The sequence below is a fragment of the Myotis davidii genome, unplaced genomic scaffold (assembly GCF_000327345.1).
Source record: "Myotis davidii unplaced genomic scaffold, ASM32734v1 scaffold214, whole genome shotgun sequence".
Classification (NCBI taxonomy): domain Eukaryota; kingdom Metazoa; phylum Chordata; class Mammalia; order Chiroptera; family Vespertilionidae; genus Myotis; species Myotis davidii.
In genome coordinates this window covers 1971262-1995228 of record NW_006285782.1, presented here as the reverse complement: position 1 = coordinate 1995228, position 23967 = coordinate 1971262, and the positions used below count along the sequence as shown (strand labels likewise).

The 23967-nt window shown below is 34.9% G+C and overlaps 1 protein-coding gene across 2 annotated transcripts in view; it reads right to left on the bottom strand.

Annotated features, from left to right (window-relative positions):
* The window catches only part of NUP205 (nucleoporin 205kDa), a 76243-nt gene that overhangs the window by 45005 nt on the left and 7271 nt on the right, over positions 1-23967 (bottom strand). Inside the window, exons 3-16 of one of the 2 annotated variants that reach the window (XM_006756702.2) lie at positions 23574-23745; positions 21251-21395; positions 20696-20855; positions 19693-19921; positions 17475-17639; positions 13714-13889; positions 10536-10652; positions 10225-10362; positions 8595-8745; positions 7151-7356; positions 5113-5295; positions 3942-3992; positions 3103-3312; positions 304-403 (exon numbers count right to left, since the gene is read on the bottom strand). In XM_006756702.2, the coding sequence (XP_006756765.1) occupies positions 304-403; positions 3103-3312; positions 3942-3992; positions 5113-5295; positions 7151-7356; positions 8595-8745; positions 10225-10362; positions 10536-10652; positions 13714-13889; positions 17475-17639; positions 19693-19921; positions 20696-20855; positions 21251-21395; positions 23574-23745 (2203 nt within the window). Of the gene's footprint in view, positions 1-303; positions 404-3102; positions 3313-3941; positions 3993-5112; positions 5296-7150; positions 7357-8594; positions 8746-10224; positions 10363-10535; positions 10653-13713; positions 13890-17474; positions 17640-19686; positions 19922-20695; positions 20856-21250; positions 21396-23573; positions 23746-23967 lie in introns of both variants that reach the window. The other variant, XM_006756701.2, reaches the window with a different exon arrangement.

Here is a 23967-nt window from a genome sequence, read left to right as displayed (position 1 = left end):
CTGAATATGAGGAATGTATGAGACATAAATTAAATGGCATTTAAACAGACCAAGGCCAAGTTTCAATTTAGAGACAATGATACAAACTGTATACGGTAGTAAATCCCCAAAATGCTGATCTGCATACAGCAATCAGTCACCTATAATGTTAACTCACTAAAGAATCTGTAAGGCAATGTTCTTCAGCTTCCATTCAGTAAAATTTTACTTAAATGGAAATAATATAAATGACATAAAATGTATAAATTATAAATAGTTTTATAAATAGCTGACATCTTGTTTGAAAGTGATGGAATTAATTACCTTGTATTTCCACAAACTGGTCTACAAAATCTTCAAGTTGAGGCTCATAATCTCTGAGCAATTTGTAGAACACCTCCAAAACAACTTCAGCAACTTCCCACTACCGAAAGATACAAATATTTCAGTAACAATAAAATAGTCCAAGGTGATAGCAAAGCCAGGCTTTTCCTTCTCCAACTTTTCTCCAGAAATGAGTGAAGTCCATGTCTACTTTATTAACTTATACAAAGCAATATAGAAATCCCAATTCATTTTGCTTTATTTTGCTAAATGATAATGGACTGGCTAATTTTTCAAGGTAAACATTTATAAAAGTATTATTTTTAAAGAAATGTTTCTACATCTGATATTTGGGCTTCATTAGAAAATCTAAAGCACTGAATATCTAGTCACAGTCCATTTATAATTAACATGCAATTTGGACACATATTCTCTAAGAATCTCATCGGGAAAAGAACTGAGAAATCATCTCTTCTAATCACCCTTATTTCCCGGGTGAAGTGAGTGAATGGTTTCCACGAGACCATAAAGCTTGGCAGCAAACATGTGGGAGGTCAAGCTCTGACCTTCTAATCCCAGACAGTGTGCTATCCTGTGGCTCTCGCCAAAGATGTTAACAAGACATAATCACTGGTAGGCTTGCCCCAAAAGAACCCATCATCACCTCTTTGTTAAAAATAATTTAAAAACTATGTAACAGGAAGAAAAAATATTTATGCCAAAGGAAAAATACAATAGTACAGACAGTAAAATTAAAAGTTTATTTTAAAAATTAATTGCATAGAATTTTTAAAAGGCTGAATTTGGTAATTATACACAGATTTGTTTTATAGATTATTATTTTCACTGCACATAATTTTATCAAGGCTGAGTTTGGGAATTGGGACTATATCATGATTTTTTTAAAACTACTATTTTAAAGTTATTCACTTTTTCTATATTTCCAAAAATTTTAAGATCATTTATTTAAATAAAAAAGGTTTACCACCACATAATAATGGATTTCAGGACTGAAAACATACACATTGCCTCTAACACTCTACACATTTATCAAGCTATCTCAATCCAAAGCACTGTTTTTGTGAGAAGCCAGTGTTCTAAAATATAGTGCTGAAGTTAAACCTGAAGAAGACATTCAAGTGAAATCAATTCACAAAACTGAGGGAAATTTTCTTGGGGTAAATATGTTGGGGAGGAACTGAAATTAATGATGGCTAGGGAAAGCAGCAGCACCTGAAATGCAGACATGCATGGGCGAAGAGTAGTAACACCATTAAGGGCATGGCTGACTAAATCTCTGAACACTCAGGTCATAATGACCTTTTTAAGAAAAGAAAAATAAGATATTTAAAACAAATGCCCAAAAAAATATCAGGACACTTTGTTAAAGAGATTGCAATTATAGCATCCATTAGCCATCAAAATAACTTTTATGAATGAGTCATAATTACTACTATTGTTTTATCCATTAAGGGAATATATGTTACCAAGGTAATTCTAGAGCCTAAATAAAATGTATATCCCTCTTGTTTATTTTTGCTACATGAGAAGCAAAAATTATGAAGCCATTGACCAAAAAACCCCCCAAAACTTCAGTTATCTGGGACTTAACTGGAAACAAACTATATTTAGTGATAAGGCAATGACTAAACTATGCTAGATAAAATAATTATGCAGTCATTAAAAAGACTGTTTTCAATTATTATTAACACATAAAAAAATCCTCTATGGTTTAGTGGCCAAAACAATAAAACTAACGTAATTAACTATCTCAACTTAAGTACATATGCATAGGATAAAGACGAAGTAGTTATCTTTCCTTTGGCACCAGGATTACGAATGATGTAATGTCTTATATTTTTCTATATTTTTCTGAACTGTCCCAAATGAGCATAAACTTAAATCTTATAATCATTAATACAAAAAAAAACACCCCAATAGGTTCAAAAACAGCAAACTTTAAAAATAAGGTAGAAATGTACCTACAAGATACATGGGAGGATATTCTGTGAGGCAATAAACAGTATTATAAACTAAAGTGAATTACTACGCTTGATCTTAGCCAAAAGGCCAAGAAGCAATAAACTAAAGTGAATTATGTCAGAACCTGGAAAGATCTCTTACATAGCTTAGTGGGTAATGCCTAGATATTGAAGCAGACTCCTAGGTTCAAATCCTGGTTCTGGACCATAGGCAAGTTCCTTAACCTTGCTAAGACTCCATCTGTAAAATGGGAATATTAGTAGTACCTGCCTCACACTAAAATTGGAGTTACATAAGATGATAAAAACAATAAACTCAGTTGTGATTGTGCTGCAACCAGAGCTAATGTGCATAAATATCAATGCTCCCTCAGCTTCTATCCATGGCAGATACTTAAATGGATCATAGTTCACTTTTCCACTAAGCCAGAAGTGCTACTAATCAAAATAAATTGGTGCAAGTTTAAACTTACTTCGATCCCTAACCTAAATCATTGCTATAAAAAATAGTGTTTTCAACTGACAAAGGTGTAACATTTTTGGTTTCATTTTGGTCAAAGTTTGTTCAATTAAGGACATTAATGACTGTGAATTCATAGCAATTAAATTACTGATCACTACAAGTCAGTGCTTTGGTTTTAATGCCCAAAATTATTTTTAATGCATATACACTAATCAGACCATAGACATTTCAGTATTAAGACTGTGAAGCTTACTAACTTGCAAAAGCTAAAATGAATCTGTAGTATCTTATACCTTTAATAGAAAAAGTAGCAATAAATGAATAAGGAGAAAGAAGTTTTTCTCTGAACATAACCTTTTCAGCTGCTCTCCGGTAAGCTCTTGTGCGGAATCGGAGAAACACAGAATCTCTAAGGAACTGCAAATAAGGATCAAAGCCAGGGGGCCTCAGTCCGGCACCCAAATTAGAAGGAAATGAGCTCTCCACCAGAGTACTAATAAGCTGGCAAAAGGCCCGTGTCAACGGGTATTCTTCACACCGGGATTCTATTTCATTTAGTTCAACCTTCCAAAGAAAAAGAAAGAAAAATTGATAACATAAAAATATGTTATAAGGTGCTATAAGGTGCCAACCACTTTGCAGACATTAACTATTAATATTGCTAAACTATCAAACCAAAACACGGAAAACAGATTATTACCATTATTCATTTAAAGAAAGAAACACAAAAGTATTATATACTTAATTTTAGTCAAAAGCCCAGGAAGTGATACAAAGTATTACTAGTACATGAATCTAGATCAATCACATGGAAGGACTTCAAATTCTCACATATTGTTTCCAACTTTGAAGTGAAAGTAGAAATCTTAAGTGTTTCTTTAAGAAAGAGAGAGGGAGCAAAGAGAGAGAAAAAAAGAAACAAAGTCCCACTTCAGGTTGACTCAAGTAACCTAATTAAATTGAGTTCAAATCAAACTTTCAGTCTGGATGGCTGCCATGTAACATCCTTTTCCAATGCTGAAACCTAAAGTACTTTAGTTCTTTTTATTAAAAGTTTCAACACTGACCAGCAAACCCTTCAAATGAAAATACATTAAATTGGAAAACTATAGAAACTTAATAGTGTAAGAATAATTCCTAGTGAATCATGTGATTGCATAAACATAGCATTCAAACTAAAAGGAAAACGTTACCTCTATACCAACAGCTTGCCTCTGGCTTGGAACCCTTACGGTCTGCAGTATCTTAAAATAATAAAAATGAGAAGTTAGGAGCAATCCTCATTCACCAATGAAAAGTAGTGCCTTTTCGATGTAATAGTCATATCCCCACCCACCACATCCACATATCTGCAATGTCAATCAGAACTGACAACTGAGAAGTCTCCATGGACTTCCATTAGCAACTGTGTCGTGGTCGGGCAGAACTTCCAGTTACCTGGGCTTCAGAAAACTGGTCATTTCTAAGTGCACACAAGATATATTTTCTGCAAATTTCCTCTCAGATATTCGAGGAATGAATTTTAAAAGGATTTATGGGATGAAATCTCACCAGTGTTCGAGAAAACTAAGTACACTTGTTCAGAATAGGTTTCTTATGTTGGCAGAGTTTTGAGTTAAGATGTTCTGTCCTGACCTTGCTAGAGGCAAACATAGTCTATGGTATAAGTAATTATATTTCATGTCAAGCTACTTAACTCTCTTGCAAGTTAAGAATATACTATTAGGTGGAGGCCTTTAAAAAAAGCCTTTCTCTAAGGACAGAACTGTCTCATTAACATCTGCAGGACACATGTTAGAACATAATTAGAATAGTTTACTGCTTCCAAACAGTTGCTTCTACAAAATAATGTGTTAGATTCACAGGCCCTCCTTATGTTGTACTACTTCTAAGACAAACACAAAGTCCATCCAACCATTTTGTACCTCTGCATAGTCCATCCTTAATTTCTTTTATCACATATAGAATAATTACGGTATACCTTGACAGAAAAATTCCAATATGGCTTACATCGAAAGAAAAGAAAAATAGGCACTCCCCACATTTAATGAGTTTAGATGACTTCTGAAGGCTTATATCATCCTGGTCTCAAAGACAGGGTTGATGAATTCTGTCCATTCATTAATCTCTTACACTGAAAAACTAAGTCTTAAGAACCAGTCTCCAGTAACCTAGTAAAGTAGTCACAGATCCAAGAGGAAAAACCAAGCCTATTAGTTTCTAATGCTCAGGATGGAAATGGTAACTTTCTACTTGAGAAGTTCATGGTATAAGTTTCAAGTTGGATGCTCTTGCTTCTATATTATCAAGCCTCACTTTCCAAACTAAACTAATGTAAGTGAATACAGGAGCTCATAACACTACCTGAGTGTATTCCAACGACTGCCAGAGGAAAGCAGCGATCTCGGGCGACTTGCCAAAAGCTGCCAGTGTCCTCAGTAGTTCGGCTTTCAGAACAGGGGGAATACTGCATTGCAGGAGTCCCAGAATCACCACCACAGGGGTCCACTGAGGATGTTCACAGAGTGCCAGACGCGCATTTTCACTCTGAGCATTGGACACAAAAAGAACAAGACTTTCCATTTACAAAAGCTAAGAAAAATGACCAGCAATCACACAAATGTCTAGCATCTGCATCACGGGCTTAATACATCCTAAAATAAAGGTAAGCCAGTGGCTTAAGCTTGAAGTCTACCAATGGATCAAGTCAGATCACTAGCTCAGTCAGTGTAAAGAATGGAAGAGAAACAGCCTCTGTAGAATTACTTTTACAGCCTTAAGCATGGAAAATAATGCATGCAGAGATAAATGGTCTGCCAGGTCACATAAATCTTACCTAGGCACTCTAAATCCTTTCTGAAACAATGTAATATATTCTACTTGTAATACAATATATAAATGGATAAATACTTGTCCTTTACTGATATATATGGTATCAAATATCACTCCATTTTAATTCAATGAGAAATAATTACCTTTTTTAAAAAAATCCTCACCCAAGGATATGTTTTTATTGATTTCAGAAAGAGGAAAGTCAGGGGAAGGGAGAGAGAAAGATAAAGAAAGGGGGATGGGGGAGAAAAACACTGATATGAGAAAGGAACATTGATAGGTTGCCTCCCACACACACGCCGACCTGGGCCAGGGATGGAACCCGAAACCTAGGTATATGCCCTGACCAGGAACCAAACTCCCCACCTTTTTGGTGTATGGGACAACACTCCAATCAACAGAGCCACCTGGCCAGGGATAACATTATGTTTGATGTCTAATGATATTATGCATTATTGGGGGGAGGGGAGAAAAACTATTCCTATCCTTCAGTCAGAATGTCAGACTGAGCAACTTCTCTTTTCTCTGGTGAATCATAGAAACACTAGAAGAGACTTCTGAGCAGAGATATTATGTAATGAAAATAATGTATTTTTACAAAGACTAATTTGGTAGTGGCGGGTAAGATGGCTTGGTGTAAGGAGAGAGAAGAAGAGTAATTCCGTAAATAACTTTTCTTTTTAATTAAAAATATTCTTTTTTTAATATTTTTAAAATATATTTTTACTTCAGAGAAGAAGGGAGCGGGAGAGAGGATTAGAAACATGAATGATGACAGAGAATCACTGATTGGCTGCCTCCTGCATACCCCCTACTGGGGATCGAGCCTGCAACCCGGGCATGCGCCATGATCAGTGACCGGGAATCGAACTGTGACCTACTGGTTCATTGGCTGACGCTCAACCACTGTGCAACACCGGCTGAGCTAGAAATATTCTTTATGGGGCAAAGGGGGGAATGGAGACATCTGTAATAGTGTCAATAAGAAATTAATTATGGGACAACACTCCATAATTTTAAAAACATTCTTTATGTACACACACATCCACACCTATGCAGGGAATTTCTCTAGAAGGATGAGCACCCAACAACTGATTTTTATTTGCCCTTATGAATATTTTCTTTCAGGTTTAGGCTGTTATTTTCTTACAAGTTTAAGGCAATAAGCAGGACTACCATAACTATATCTTCTAAAGAACTGAAGAACAAAATTCTATGGGAGGCTTCCCATAAAGATGGCACAGAAGGTAAACACAGAGCTCACCTCCTCCAACAACCACAGCAAAATTACAACTAAATTACAGAACCACCATCCTTGAGAACCTGAAGATCAGCTGAAGAGAATGCTTATAACTAAGGATAGAAAGAAGCCAAATCAAGACTGGATTATAAAATGAAATAAGAAACAAAGCTAAATAAAACAAAACATAATTCTATATATGTGCTAAATTGATCACTAATAAATTTAGTGATATATAAGCTTAATACACAAAAATATGGGGGCTCCTTAAAATGCCCAGTACTAGAAAGCAATAAAATTACACTCTCATGCTGTGGATGGGTTACTTACCCAAGTAATGATGGTAGACGTGAGCTGTAAAAAAGCAATCAGTCCATCCTGCTCCTTCTGGGTGATGCCACGCGAAGGAAGGTGGCGGTAGTGGACACTGTCTGCACTAGGAAGATCCTTCCGGAGGTGTTCATGGTAGAGCATTAAGGAGTGAAAAAAATGTTCCCAGGAAACAGGACTGCCCCCTGTTCCCTGAATATTTTCAACTGTAAAGAAAGACAACACAGAATTTTCTTTCAAAAATGTCTAAGCACTTGCTTGGAAATGGAGGAAGAAAACAAATTTAAAATAATAAATGTGTTCTTTGCCCTAGATAAGTAGTGTGTTGAAAATGGGTTAGGCCCGACTGGCATGGCTCATTGGTTGAGCATCGAACTATGAACCAGGAGGTCACAGGTTCAATTCCAGTTCAGGGCACATGCCCAGGTTTTGGGATCGATCGCCAGTAGGGGGCGTGCAAGCAGCAGCCAATCAATGATTCTCTCTCATCATTGATGTTTCTATCTCTCTGTCCCTATTCCTTCCTTTCTGAAATCAATAAAAATATATATTTTTTTAAATGGGTAAAATCCACTTGTGAGCTAGAATTCTGGATTAATCTGTCCTCAGGTCTAGGAATGGGTGGTGCCCATGTAAATGCAAAGATTAACTACTTTGGATGTCAGTTATCTACTTCATATCTAGGAGAGCTCCTCTGTGTTGTCATGTAACTATACAGGGCTACTTCTCCCACCAAAAATTCCCCAATGTTGAGTTTAAGTTCTCAGAGAAAGAGATAACTAACAGTCTAGATTTGTAATGACACTGCTCATTACATACCAAGCACTGGAAGCAAAAGCACAGCATACAAGTACAAGCAAGCCAGGCAGATCACACCTCCAAACATGGCTCCCCAATTACTTGTGACTTTGGGTAAATTACTTCTCTAAACCTCAATTTCCTCACATATAAAACGAAAGTAATATCTACCTAATAAAGCAGATGTTTAATAAATATTTCTTTCTCTTCCCTTTTGCGGTGTTTTTGGCTTAACCAGACTCAAGTCTGAAAATTAAATGAGGAAATTGGGAGAGGGTCGAAAGAAAAACTATTAAGCACAGAAATGTAGAAGGCACACACTCATTAAAGACATCAAAATTAAGTGGCAGGGGGATATAGTTTGCTTTGAGCACCAGATGTGTTCTTTAAAATTGTTATATATTAATTTTTATTTCTTAAACTGAACTGTATTTTATAAAGCAAATGGTAAAATTCCCCAGCCTGTGAGAACATAATCAAGGCATCACTGTGCATAAAGCCACTGTGTGTTACTTTCCGTTATTATAAAAATAATTTATACACCTGGTAGAACCTATCACAAATAAACAATATTCTTTAATAGAAAGGGGAATACTGAATTCAAGAATGTTAGAACAAATTTAAACAACATCTAGATTTTTCTTACCATGACTACTACCATTGACTTTGAGCAGGCTAAAACAGTAGTGGGCACACTGGGGCCCATTGGCCAATCCCTGGAGCATTTTCAGATAAGGAATATAAATAGTTGGAGGCAACAGGTCACCCATTTGCCTAACAAACTTTGACAAGACAACCTGAAATAGGTAGAAACCATTAGTTTACCATAAAGCATATCTTAAATTTAAGGCAACAGGGACTAGCTAATAAAGACTATATATTAACTAAAACTAATTAAGTGCTCTGATTTAACCCCCCAAAGCCAAAATAATCTGGTATTCTACTTATGAAAATTTGTTTTTTTAAGCTTGTCACTAGCAATTTAAATATCTCAATGTCTCAGAACATCAGATTATTCACATTCTAAATATGCAAAGCAACTGAAGAAACTTACCCATCTAAAATTAACCAGCAAATTCAAAGATATACCTAGAAATCAGAGTTACTAAATTCCAACCAAATTTAGTATAAAGACCTGCAACCTGAAAGAATATTTTATGGTAGCATAAACATATTTTGTTTTGTGTTCCAGCCAATACCTACACTCCTGCAAATTCACTTACTAGCTTTTCCTTACTTATTCTTTAAATCTATTATCAACAGCTAAAAATATTATTCAGAATCATTAGTTGGAACTCAGAACTGAAAATGTAGAGATCCCTGGAAATTACTGTTAAATCTGTTAGGTGTAACAATGGTTTTGTAAGTACGTACAAAAAAACAGGCTGATTTTTAAGAGCTATTAACTTAACCAATGATAAGTGAAATGTCATGCTGCCTATAATTTACTTTAAAATAATCCAGCGAAATAAAAGTAGGAAAAAAATAACACTAATAAATAAACCAAACATGACAAGATGTTAGTAGCTATTAAATTAAGATGCTGGGTGTTCATTATAACTAATCTCTTCCATGTTCAAGAATTTTCACAATAAAGTTTTTCTTAATATCTAAGAATTTTAATAAATCCCTCTCTAAAACATTTTTAAAGGGAAGAAATATGAAACAATAAATGTAAGAAATCAGTAAAAAGAAGTGGTATCTGATGTTAGACTCTAGCATAAATGAAAATTAAACACATGAAAGCTGCTAGAACAGGAAATCCCAAAGACAGATGTGGCAATCTGTCTCATTTGCTACAGCATGTCATACTTTAGCTAATGTAGGGTAAAAAATGAGCTTTTCCTACACTATCACTGACTCATATGCACTTTGTCATCAATTATAACTTCTAAGCTTCTTCCTTTAGTACTTGTACCACTCCTATCTTCCCCAACTTGTTAAGAATGTGTATTGATTAGTGACATGCCTATGGAGGACAGACTAATACTAATAAAATTCAAGGAAGTTACACATAAAGAGACTAGATACCTTTCCCATCTCTAAGGATTTGACACCTACCTAGTATGTTCTAAAAGCCTGACTACATAAACTCCAAAATAATGAGAACTTAAGTTTAAGAGTTTCAAATTTCCTTTAAAAGGAAAAAGTGTAAATTTCTAAAGATTATACATTAGTGGTCATTTGTGTTAACAGCAATAACATCAGGCAAAAACATTTTTCATGTTTTCAGGACTCCCAATTACCATCCCAGAGTAGAAAAAGGAAGAGCTCACCTGGCGTTGAGGGGGTCGCTGATGAGCCACCCCAAGGTAAGAACCTAGGATGGTGGTAGTCTGCAGAGGCTCTGAGGGACACCAATATTCCAAAGCAAGCTCCAAATTAAAAGGGTTCTTTCTATATAGCTCACCAATCTGCAAAGAGTAAACATGACTATGGAAAAATGCCTATAACTCAAAAATTACTTTTAAATAAAAATTTACATTTTTAATGAATTCACTTAAGAAATTTGATCTAAAATTTTCCAAAGTTAAAGAAAAAATAATGGAAGAAGGGAGATGACAATCCACCCAATAAAATGGCTTACCAAGAGCATTAAATGTTCCAGATCCCTTCTAAGTGAAATAGGGGGTTCATTACCCATCTGCATACTCATATGAATCATTCGAGCGTCTTCATCTGCCCGATTCCTCAACTGCTTCACCTAACAAATGGTTTAAGAAGTAAATTTATTATACAAGTGAACAATACTGGAAGCAAGAAATCAGGCATTTGAAAGTGATTACATAAAAGAAAAACGGTTTAAATATCAATCCCACTTTAATGGCATGAAGAAATATGGAAAACATTTTATTGTAAATAAATCCATAATTTATAGTATCTTAAAATTTCAATGTATTTTCCACTACAGAAAAGTTGAGTCTATCTACAGTGTTTCTCAATGGAGGCATTACTGACATTTTGGGCAGGACATTTCTTCACTGGTTTGGATTATCCTGAACAATGAAGGACGGTTTACTGGACTATCTACTAACTACCAAAAACACTGTGATAGCTAATGTAACAAGCAAAACTGGTCCCACTCATTTCCCAAACACACTCTGAAGGACATTACAGCCCTGGTTGAGAACTATTCCCTTACAACATTTGTGTGTACTAAATGCCAATTGAAATAAGAAGCTCTTTCTTCCTTAAAAAAAAAATATAGCTAGATAAATCCAAAATTATAATTGGAGATTCCAACAATCCTCTCTCAATATTCAATAGAACAAGTACACGGACAATCAGTATGGATATGAAAGACTTGTACAGCACTATCAACCCACTGATCAAAGATGTCTCAAGAAAAAATAGAAAATATATTAAATAGAACAAAAAAGAAAATACAACATAACAAAATTTGTGACACAGCTAAAGCAGTAACTTGAGATAAATATATAACATTAAATGCTTATATTAGAAAAAAAGGTTTCAAATCAATAATCTTAGCCTCTACCTTAAGAAAAATGAGGTTATATTAAACCCAAGGCAAAAGGAATAATATAATAAAGCGCAAAATTAAAAGCAATGAAATAAAGTATTAAAAAATCAATGAAGCCAAATCAATAAATTAGATAAACCTCTAGCTAGGTTAAATAAGAAACAAAGGGAGAAGACACAAATTAGTAATATTAAGATTGAAAGAGAAAATATCACTATAGATCCTATACACATGAAAAATGTAATACAAGAATATTAGGGAAAACTTTATATCAAACAATTTGAATGGACAAATTCACTGACAGACACAAACCACCAAAGCTCATTTAAGAATAGACAACCTAAATAGTCCTATGTCTATTTTTTAAAATTATAGTATCCCAGAATTGTGAATAAATTCATTATTTATCCTACCCAAGCCATTTATGATTCTGTTTAATCAAATTACTCTCATCCTTCATTTCCTAATACCATTATTATTCCATAACCAAAGTCCCAGCTGTACTACTAATTAGGGAAAACTTTAAGCCTTAACCTTTCTAAGGTTTCATTTCTGCAAAGGTAAACTAAAAGGATTCGCAGGCTTCTTTCTATTCCAAATTCTGTGATTCTACCAAGTCCTTCAAGATTGATGAAGGGTCAAGCTACCTGCTAAGTATTCTTTGACTATTCTAGTCCGAAATGAACTATGCTTAGCTTAAATAAATCCATACTAATTTAGTGCCTATACTTCTCACTTACTACTAGTACTTGTGTTTTTCTGTGTATATGTATCTTATCTCTCCAACTAGGTTCTAATTCTTTGCTGGCAGGCAAATGAATCTCCTACTTATTTGACTTCTTCACAACTCCTAGCATAGTACCTGGCAACATGAGAAATTCAACAAACATGATTCATTAAATAATTAAGCACTGCTTGCCTTATGGATACTTTTTCAATTTGCCTTATGTTTTTCAAAAGGTATGATATCAGAACATACATGTCATTACAAGTGTAGATTCTTTAAGAGTGCTTTTTTTAATAGACAAACACAAAAAGTGATTTTATAGAACTTTACTCCCTTTTATTTCCTGCCACCACCTTAATGGCTTTCTTGGAACAAAACAGCACACAGAGCATAAGCTATGAAGGACCTGTCTGAGATTGCTCTAAAAATCTTTTTTGGATCAAGCCCTTTACTCAAAAATAGCTTTTGTATTGATGTCTTTAATCCATTAAGTTACCTATATCCATGCAAAAGCCCATTTATATACTTCTAGAGGCCCAACGCACGAAATTCGTGCAAGGGGCTCAGCCCTCGCAGCCCTGCTTCATCCAGAAAATTGTCCAGACGGTCTTCCAGAAGGTCCTCTGGACTTCTTTCTGCTGCTTGGTCTAATTAGCATATTAGCTCTTTATTATATAGGATAATTGAGAATCTAGCCCTTGCTGGTTTGGCTCAGTGGATAGAGCGTTGCCCTATGGACTGAAGGGTCCTGGGTTCAATTCTAGTTAAGGGCACATGCCAAGGTTTCAGGCTCAATCCCAAGTAGGTGGCATGCAGGAGGCCGCTGATCAATAGTTCTCTCTCAACATTTATGTTTCGATTTCTCTCTCCTTCTCCCTTCCTCTCTGAAATCAATAAAAATATATATATTTTAAAAAGAGTCTAAAAAATTATCTATGAAACGAGATTTTCCTCTATGCCTTCCAAATCATGTATAAAAATATACATAAGGCAACTTAGCATCAATCCCTACGGTAGCAAGGTATTAATAATTTTCTACCCATACAAGCATTTTCATTTAACTATTACTTTCTCATTATAAACCATTCTCAATGTGAAATATTTTTTAGCTTACTCTCAGTTAACAGGCTTTATTATTTCACTGTCATGAATCACAAACTAATTCACAAGCTGTAACACAACTACTACAAATTTTAATCTATATTAAAAGTTTTATTAGTGTCTAAAACAGTGATGGCAAACCTTTTGAGTTTGGCGTGTCAGCATTTTGAAAAAACCTAACTTAAGTTTGGTGCCATGTCACATATAGAAATTTTTTGTTATTTGCAACCATAGTAAAACAAAGACTTATATTTTTGATATTTATTTTATATATTTAAGTGCCATTTAACAAAGAAAAATCAACCAAAAAAATGAGTTCGCGTGTCACCTCTGACACGCGTGTCATAGGTTCGCCATCACTGGTCTAAAACGTAAGATTAGTTCATTAATAAGTTTTAAATTATTTTATAAAATTCTTCTACTAGTTTTTACTCATCCTAAATTAATTCCACCTACCTTCATTGGCATAAGTGCAAGGAAATCTGTGATGAGATTGTGGATTCTACGAATATAAAATTCATCCTGATAGAAGTTTTCTGACACCACTACGGATTCAGTGAGGAACAGGAAAACATTGTCAGCAATTGCGAGCTCTGCCATTGCTTCATCTGCTTCTGTGAATTCAGCCACAGCTAAAAATGTATTTACACAAACAGCACACAAAATTAAAGTTATTTAAACTAGATTATAATTATCTCATAATATTGTTGATGTTCCAAAATTGCTCCACCGCCTAGCATGCACTATGCACAAAATAAAGACTCTGTAACTCTAATTCACAAACCCCAAAGAAGTACTGAAAAAATACATAGAAAACCACATGCTTTCATAGTAACATTATGAGTGATAAAATATTACATCAGAAATATACGATGTAACACTGATGTAGTCAGGGAGCTATTAATAAAGCATCAACATCTGAAAATGATGCTAAGGTTTTAATCTCAATAAAATTATCTGGATCATTCAGAAAAAGTCTTCACAGCCCACAAGTCAGACCAAAACCTGAATGACCCCTTAAGTAGCCCCACTAATTGGTAATCAAGTAGCAAAAACTGAAAAACAAATCTTAACCTAAAGACTTTTTGTTAGCTTTCCATTTGGAAATTTCAAACAGATTAACTTAAAAAAAAGATCAAACTTCCACATACCCAGCACCTAGCTTCAATATTATCCATTATAGTCAATCTCATTTCATCTAGATCTCCAAGCATTCCCCCCTCTCTACCAAAATTAGATACAAGCAAATTTCAGACAATTTAACATTTCACTCATATGCATTTCAAAAAGAAAATAAACCACATACACATAATACCATTATCATATCTTAAAAAATAATTCCTCAATATCAAATACCCAGACAGTAGTCAAATTTATAATTTCTCATAAATGTTATGAAAGGTTGTTTTCCATTTTGCTTTTATAATTTGTGCAGTTTGCTTGAAACTAGATCCAAATAAAAACTATACAGTGCTATTAACTGATATATCTGTAGGCTCCTCCTACATCTTTTAAATTTTTCCCTTGTCCTCTCTTTGCTGAAAAACTGGAACTTTGATCCTGTAGAGTTTTCCATGTGGCATGTGGTGTGGCATGCATCCCATCCAATGGTGCAGTTAACATTTTCTATCCTCTGATTATACTAAAAATTAGCAGTTTTATCTAGAGACTTGATCTGACGGTCAATTTTTTTGGTAATAGTATATCTTAGGTAAACCTGTGTCCTTCCATCAAAAAATACATTGCTGATTACTTCTTTTAAATTTTACACATAAAACTGCTAATTAACTTTGCTGTAATCTGGCTTTAGAAAAGAACAGCTACATAGCTTATTCTGCTTGGCTCTCTTAGAGACCAAATACATAGTGTGCTACTGTAAGTATTTACACTTCTTTGAAAAGGGTCAGGAATAGATATAAAGCAGGACAACCTCAAACAAGGGCTTTTGTTTTGCATTTTGAAATAAAGCCTACATATCTACCTATTCCATGCAAACTCCTTGGGAACAAAATAGTTTCCTAATTCTTAGGATTAATGATTACTGAAATTATTAAGTAGATATTAATAATGATAACAATAATTTCAAACCTTTACGTGAACTCATAAATGTTGGAATTAAAACTGTATGATGATCAATTCAAGAACTATTTATGAGAGACTATTCAGGTAATAAGTGGCATTAATAGCTTAATGTAAACTGAGTTTTAATGTTAAAATCAATATATACAAATTTTGTATAGTTTGGTAAAATTCCAAACATACCTTTATAAAATAATATAATAAGTATGTTTGATAAGATTTTTCAGAAGTCTATGAAGAGAGTAGGAACTAATTTTTCAAAATTGAGATTTTTGTTAAAACTTGTCTGTATTATTTCAAGAAATAACCATTTCTGCAATATAAGATAAACAATGTATTTTCTAGCAATTTTTTAAATTCAAACTTACAAAAATATTTTTATAGTTTAAAAATGTTAATGTCCCTATTTATCAAAGCTTATAAAAGGGTATGCGCATGTAAAGTTAAAGAGATTAAGTAGCCAAAGATCTAGGACTTGAAATGGGGTCTGAATTCCCAGCCTATTTTTATCTACTATTCTATAGCCAACTATAGCATATTGTATGGTGCCTCTCCAGATCAGGGAATAGTACAGTAAATTATAGCAAACGAATCTGATTAACCATCACATAGCCACTTAAAAGATTAAAGGGTAATTTTATGCCAGAAAAGTACTGAAATAAGACTTGTAAATCAATAAAGGGCTATACTCCAGAAACAGAATTTGTACATACATATAAATGTCTAATTAGCCGCTTATCAGCTTTAATATAAAAAACAGTCGTCCCTAGCTGGTTTGGCTCAGTGAATATAGAGCATCGACCTGAACACTGAAGGGTCCGGGTTTGATTCCGGTCAAAGGCACATGCCTGGGTTACGAGCTCAATCCGCAGTAGGGGGCGTGTAGGAGGCAGCTGATCAATGATTTTCTCATCATTGATGTTTCTATCTCTCTCTCCCTCTCTGAAATCAATAAAAATATTTTTTTAAAAAAAACAACAAGAAAAAAACCACTTGGCCAAAGACAGACTCTTAATACAAAAAATGCTTTGTGCAGCCCCCTTGGGAATAGCATGTCAACTGTGAACAAAATGGTCTGGAATCATTATATTACTAATAGTGCCTTTGATGTATAAATACCTTTCAACACAATCTCAATAAAAATACTAAATGTAAAAAAAAAAAGTTCTAGAATCATACAAATGATAAGACACTGAAATCTGTTGACACTCCAAAACTAGAAAACATTGACATGAATTATAAATTTTAATAAAAATCTTTCCAGATTTACCACAAAAACAAATGACAACTCTTGGACTTCAAATTACAATGAAAGCATAGTTCTCATCCAGTTAGAGTACACCACTACTTGAGTATGGTAATTACATGAATGTAAACAACACAACAGGATATGCTACAGTGAGTAACAAACTGTTAAGTCAGAATCCCACATCCATTCTTTTTTTTTTTCTTTTTTTTAAATATATTTTATTGATTTTTCACAGCGAGGAAGGGAGAGGGATAGAGAGCCAGAAACATCGATGAGAGAAACATCGATCAGCCGCCTCCTGCACACTCCCACTGGGAATGTGCCCGCAACCAAGGTACATGCCCTTGACCGGAATCGAACCTGGGACCCTTGAGTCCGCAGGCTGACGCTCTAGCCGCTGAGCCAAACCGGTCAGGGCCACTCTTTTTTTTATTTTTTTATTATTATTTTTTTTTAATGTTTTTATTGATTTTAGGAAGAGAGAGAGAAACAGTGATCAGTTGCCTCCCATTCAGGACAGAACCCGAAACCTGACATGTACCCTGACTAGGAATCAGAAATAAACCAGCGACCTTTTGGCACACGGTAGGAAGCTCAACCAACTGAGCCACACTGGCCAGAGCCGACATGCATTCTTGATTGTTCCAAAGATCTCTTTTCTAATATACTACTAGTATATATAAGGGAAATAGTATTTCATATAATTTCTTTTGGGAGACAAAGGGGAAAAAAAGTCTGTATTTTACCACCTTAACTAAGTTTCATTTAATACAACTCTGGATATTTTTCTATGCTCCTGCTTATATATGGCAAAAATAACACCCTTTCCAAAATACCATTAACATTGTTATGTTCTTTCTCATAACAAAATTACCTACAATCAATTTACCTGTCACATCAGGTAACTGAGATATTCCCCTCAATGCCAGTGCCCAGGCAAGTCGAACAGTGGCTTGCAGCCCAGGCAGTTTCCAAGGCTGCGAGTCTTGAAGGCGAGAGTGAACTGATGCAATGTACTGTCTCTCAGTCAAGAGTGGAAGTTGACGAATCATATCTGAAAAAACAACAGACCACTATGTGAAAAAGTAGAAAAATTTTCACTCTGATATACAGAAATGCCTAAAAATCACAGAATTCTCATCAAATTATGATTAACACTAGGGTTTGACAAACCAACAATCATACACAAACTAAAAACAAAAGAAATCAACAATAATCCTAAATTTTAATTCTATTATTTCCAGTGGTTTTTATGTGTACTATAAATTAGTAAAATAAAGAGCTACTCACGTTTTCTGTCCATAAACTCTAAAATATAAATCAATGCTACTTAAATAACAAAACAGAATCTTACTAGATAAATAAGCCTGAATTTAAAATATTAAATAAAAGCTGACCAAAACAAAGAATGCAAATTCCAAACAAGTATCTACTCTGATTGTAACATAAATGAAATAGCCAAATGATAATTAAAGAATTTTCCATTTAAGTTCAGTTGTGCTATGGTACCTCAAACAAGCACAGAATTCTGAATAAAATTAATAATAAATAAATAATGGGACACCACTGACTACCCAAGAATTCATCTATTTTACTTCATTATTTTCTTATATTCATTTTTTAAAATTTATTTTAATTTTATCAAAAGGAAGGGGGCTGAGAAACATCAATGGTTGCCTCTCGCATGCACCCTGACCAGGGTTTGAACCCACAACCTGGGTATGTGCCCTGGCTGAGAATCAAACCTGCCATCTTTTGGTGTATTGGATGACACTTCAACCGACTGAGCCACATCAACCAGACCTCTTACAAGTTCTTTTGATGTCATCATGTGAATAATTAGTTCAGTGATTCCCAACCATTAAAAACACAGTCTTTAATTTCCTATACTTTCAAAGTTTCTGTCTACTATTGCACATGCACTAATAATTCACTTCTCCCATTTACTAATCAAAGATATACAGAACAGAAATTATGAGTTAATCAACCTAAACACCTGAAATTGACACAATTACAGCCTAATGCCAAAACCTTTGATTATTAGCTTATGAAACTTCCCAGACATTTCATGAAGCTTTGAAAACTCCCAACTTACAAACTTCCATTAACACAGCCTACCCCTACTTAATTCTGTGCTTCATTGCATTCACTACAGGAAATCTCACTAATGCGATAGTTGGCAGCATTCCTATAGTACAGGTGCTGCTTACTCTATGACACACACAGTCTATGTGACAACGTGATTGGAGGAAAGGGGCTACTGTGTTTTAAATAAGCCTTTCCTAGTGGCTAAGGATAGCCACCAAAGATGAGTGGGAAGTGTCCATTCTCCTCACATACCTAATGAGAGGAGAGGTGGATGATACAATCAAAAGTGAACAGGGATAATTGTTGGAATAATTATAAATATCTATGACATTAAATGGCAATAATCTTCCTTTGCGGGAATCATTTTTGAGTTCTCAGTTCTAAGCAGTAACTGGTTATGTGATTACCAAGTAAAATTTTATCTACTTCAGAGAAAATGTAAGTCAGAGATGATATATTACTAAAAATGAGTTATCCTCCCTTAGAATGTTTTCATAAAAGGTTTGAAATATGAATAAATAGTAAAGAAACAAACAAGTAAATCAGGTATGTGTAACTCGTGAACATGTGTTACATAACCTCTAACACAGGGGTCCTCAAACTTTTTAAACAGGAGGCCAGGTCACTGTCCCTCAGACCGTTGGAGGGCCGGACTATAGTTTAAAAAAAACCTATGAACTAATTCCTATGCACACTGCACATATTTTATTTTGAAGTAAAACAACAAAACAGGAACAAATACAATATTTGTATTTGCATGTGGCCCGCGGGCCATAGTTTGAGGACCCCTGCTCTAACACATTCCCATTCCAAAATCCAAAAGGACAACAGAAACATCTAGTAGGATTATAACTATTTTTTAAATATAATCTTATATCTAAACAAATATGGCTGAATTGCACACAAAGGAATAAAAAGTACAATTTTTAACTTTAGTAGCTAAAATATCACCCTTCTTAAATGTTATCTCCACAATTTTATTAGTAGGTAGAAAATAGTGTATTACTAGGTACCAATACCATCGCGATCCTCTGTGCTTTGTTCTATAAAACTGATATCAAAGCAGTACAGAAGTGCCATGAGAAGAGCCAGATTCACCGCATCCAACGAGCCATTAGCCTCAACTGTAACTCTTTCCAAATGTCCAATAAGGAGCAGAGTGTCATCTTTGCCTAATGGTGACTGGCAAGCCCAGGAGAAAATGCTTTCTGCCAGAGACTGCCTGCACTCCTTGATGAGGTCAGAAACCTAGGAGTAAGGATGTATGATTAAATATGTATATAGTAAACAAGTGTCAAATAAAAGTATATAAATAAATCACAGTGAAGCCCAGTCTTATTCCAAAATCTTAACTATCTTTTTTTATAAAGGATAACTAAATAAATGTATCTGACTCCTGCAATCTCATCTCTGGAATTCTGAAGAAACCATATTGTTAATTCCTCATTCTTAAGTTCCAACCTCCTGTGTGGGATAACCAATTTCTTGAAAAGTTCATTCCAGAAAAAGAACTAGAATGGCACATAAGGGACTGGAACAGTGGTTCTCAACCTTCCTAATGCCGCGACCCTTTAATACAATTCTTCATGTTGTGGTGACTCCCAACCATAAAATTATTTTTGTTGCTACTTCATAACTGTAATTTTGCCACTGTTATGAATCCTAATGTAAATATCTGATATGCAGGATGTATTTTCATTGTTACAAATTGAACATAATTAAAGCATAGTGATGAATCACAAAAACAATATGTAATTATATATGTGTTTTCCGATGGTCTTAGGCAGCCCCTGTGAAAGGGTCGTTCGACCCCCAAAGGGGTCGCGACTCACAGGTTGAGAACCGCTGGACTAGAAAGAACCTAAAACCACCACAAGTCTATTTTTGCAGACACAGCTGCCTACACACTTAAATACATACTACTAATTTTCCTATGCCTGCACTAAAAGAATGTTCTAATTGTCATGATTTTTCTGCCTCTGAGATTTGACAACCCATGATCTGATCTTGTTGAAAACTTGCCTCTTTGCGATGCTTTTCACTGCCCAAACCTCTCTCACGCTGTAGTTTCTCAAACTCATTGTTCACATCAATCTGTGACACCAGAGTAAGAACTTTGTAAGTCAACCCTTGCTCCATTAGTTCATCTGTAAAGCGTGTTATCATGGAAACCAGTTCTGGACTGTAATGAAAAGAAATCAATAAACAAAGTTATAATGAATAGTAATGGTTATACTTCCTCATCAGATGGATCTGGCAAACACTTTTTTGACAATAATTGCTGCATTACTGGAAACAACCAGTATGAATTATATCCTAGATCTCTTCATCCTTTTTAGATCACTGGGTTTCAATAAGCTTCTAACCATAAATAACTGAATTACTTTTTATTTGTAAAAAACATCAAGTACATTTAACCTGTTGTGTCACTCGTGGCAGAATAAGGGAGTATTTATAACTTATGTTACACACATTACTTAAATTACATATATGAAGGAGAAATTGTTATTGTTTCTATAATTATAATTCTTTAAGTAATTTCTGATTAACCCCTGAAATCCTAAGAAGCAAACAGACCTGAGTTCGAGGGTCCATGTCTTTCCTCGTCTAGACTGTATCAAGGCTTTCAGAGAGTTCGCAATGCACCGCTTTCCATCCCAATATAGAAGAACAGCTACTAATCCTCTGGTGAGGCCAGGAAAATGTGGCTGCTGGTGCTCTCCTAGAAAAGAAAGTTGAGAAATAATTTAGTAAATAAGCACCTGTATTCAGGATGAGACAAAAACCACTACACCAATGTTCAAAGAAGTCACAGACTCTCAGGGCTTAAGGGGCCTTAAGGGCCCTCTACTTCAAACATCTATCCACTGTGTTATTCTCTTTCACCTCAAATCTTCCAAATATTTGGAAGTTTCTTCCCCTAGAGCCTTTTCTGAAACTTAAACAGCCTTTTCTTGTGTTTCATCTTCTTTACTCACCCTTTTAACTGCTCACCTTTGAGTAAATTCTACTTTGCCTTTTTTAAAGCACCCTGCCTATAATTTGTTTCATTTCCTATGGCTTTTTTCTTCCCTTAGCCCAATCACTCCTCCACTCCATTCCCTTCTGTTCCCCAAATTCATCTCACTGCTTCATACCTGTAAAGGCGACTGTTTCTGTCTGAATGCCCTTGGTCCTCCTAAGTGCACACCTATTCCATTTGATATATGTCTTCTCGCTTTAACACCTACTTAAGCCTCATGATATTTGTGAAGACTTCTCTGTTCAATCCAAGGTCAATTTAATCCTCTGCCTTCCAGACCATCACTAAATCATGCGCAAACCTGCATTAATGCACTTAGTAGTATCATAAATATCTGTATCCATATTTGTATTCATGTCTTTCTCAATTACTAAATTATGGGCTCTTTTACACTAGTTGAGGTTTTCTTCATCATTATATCCCTGGAATCTTAACATAGTGCCTGGCATGAGGTATGCATAAAATAAATGTTTGTTAAATAAAAGTTCTGAGTAAAGCTCAAGCATGTCCAGTTAACATCTCCATCACAGAATGGGAAAACTACCTTACGTATCCTCAATATCATACTTCTTTTAATGCAGCCTTAGTTCAAAAGGTCAAAAAGGGATTTTGGCAGCCACATGATATCTTCAGACATATTAGACTTTCTTTCAATTAAAATGCCTACATGGCTTCTTCACATGGCTCCTGTTATTACTTAAATCAGTGGTTCTCAACCTGGGGGTCAAACGACCCTTTCACAGGGGCCGCCTAAGACCATCGGAAAACACATATATAATTACATATTGTTTTTGTGATTCATCACTATGCTTTAATTATGTTCAATTTGTAACAATGAAAATACATCCTGCATATCAGATATTTACATTACGATTCATAACAGTAGCCAAATTACAGTTATGAAGTAGCAACGAAAATAATTTTATGGTTGGGGGTCACCACAACATGAGGAACTGTATTAAAGGGTTGCAGCATTAGGAAGGTTGAGAACCATTGATTTATTTTTATTTTTATTTTTTTTGAGAACCATTGATTTAAATGAACTGCTTATTTTATGGAGATTTCCATCTTTTCTCTCTACAGCAGCCAGAGAGATAATTTCAAGGCTATTCCAGATTATGAAAATTTTCTGCTTAAAGCTCCTGCCTACAACTTCCCATTGCAATTAGAATAAAATCCAAATTAATTTTCATGGCTTGCAAGATTACATTTCTGCTCTAACCTAGCCTTCCTTCACTTTCCCCGTCACCTAATGTTCCCACCACAGAGGTCTTTTTGTCCTTTCGCAAGCCTTTGTTCTCACCTCAAGCACTTGTAGTGGCTCTGCCTAGAACACCTTCCCCCACAACTCTGGCATTTGTCATCATGCAGGTCAAGTCCAATGTCCCAGTCTCACAGAGGCCTTCTCTAAGTACCCTATTTAGAGTTGCCCCATCTTTCTACCTCCTACTGCTTTGTTTTATTTTCTTCCGAGAACTCAGTGTTATTGAAATTATCTTATTTTGTCCTATTAGTAGAATCACCCCCTCAAAAAGAAACTCCAAAAAAGCAGTGACCTTATCTTCTTACTTATTTTATGACAATAAATGCTTTGTGCTATAAAATTTCTGAGATGTAGCCAATGATTCTTTGCCAGTGAACTACCATGTAAAAGCTTATCTTAAAAGTTAAATTACCTTTAACGCTTCCAATGGCTAAACTAAAGCTTTCCATTAGCCAAAGAGAAACAAAAGGAAATTATTTGAATATAGTTTTTCATGTAAATGGAATCCTTAAAAACTATTCTGGAATCTGAATTATATTCTACTTTAAAGTTCGAGTGAATAATTTTATAATATTCTTACCACCTTACCACGGTTCAGTTAAACGTCAACCTACCAGCTAGGAGAAGCTCAACCGCCGCCAGTTCTCCAATGTCAAAAAGGTCACTGAGGATAAAGGCCTCTTTAATGAGCTGCTCAGGAAGAAGTCGGGTTCCCTGTTGACCCTGGATGGCGACTCCCTCTGTGCTGGCTTTCTGAACCTTCTCATGTTGTTGAACATTTTTTGGCTACAATGGTAAAAATAAATAAGGTCATGTAATAAGAAGAGTACATTGAAGACAAGGTCTTAAACTGTTACCTAAAGAAATTTATTCATAAGGCAGCCTGTAACATGACATAAGAAGTATTTCTTAACAGATAATCTACAATTAGACTTTTATGAGGTAACATTTCATATCACCTTCATCTTTTTATACTATTACTACCTTCTCAATAATGGCTCCTGCTGA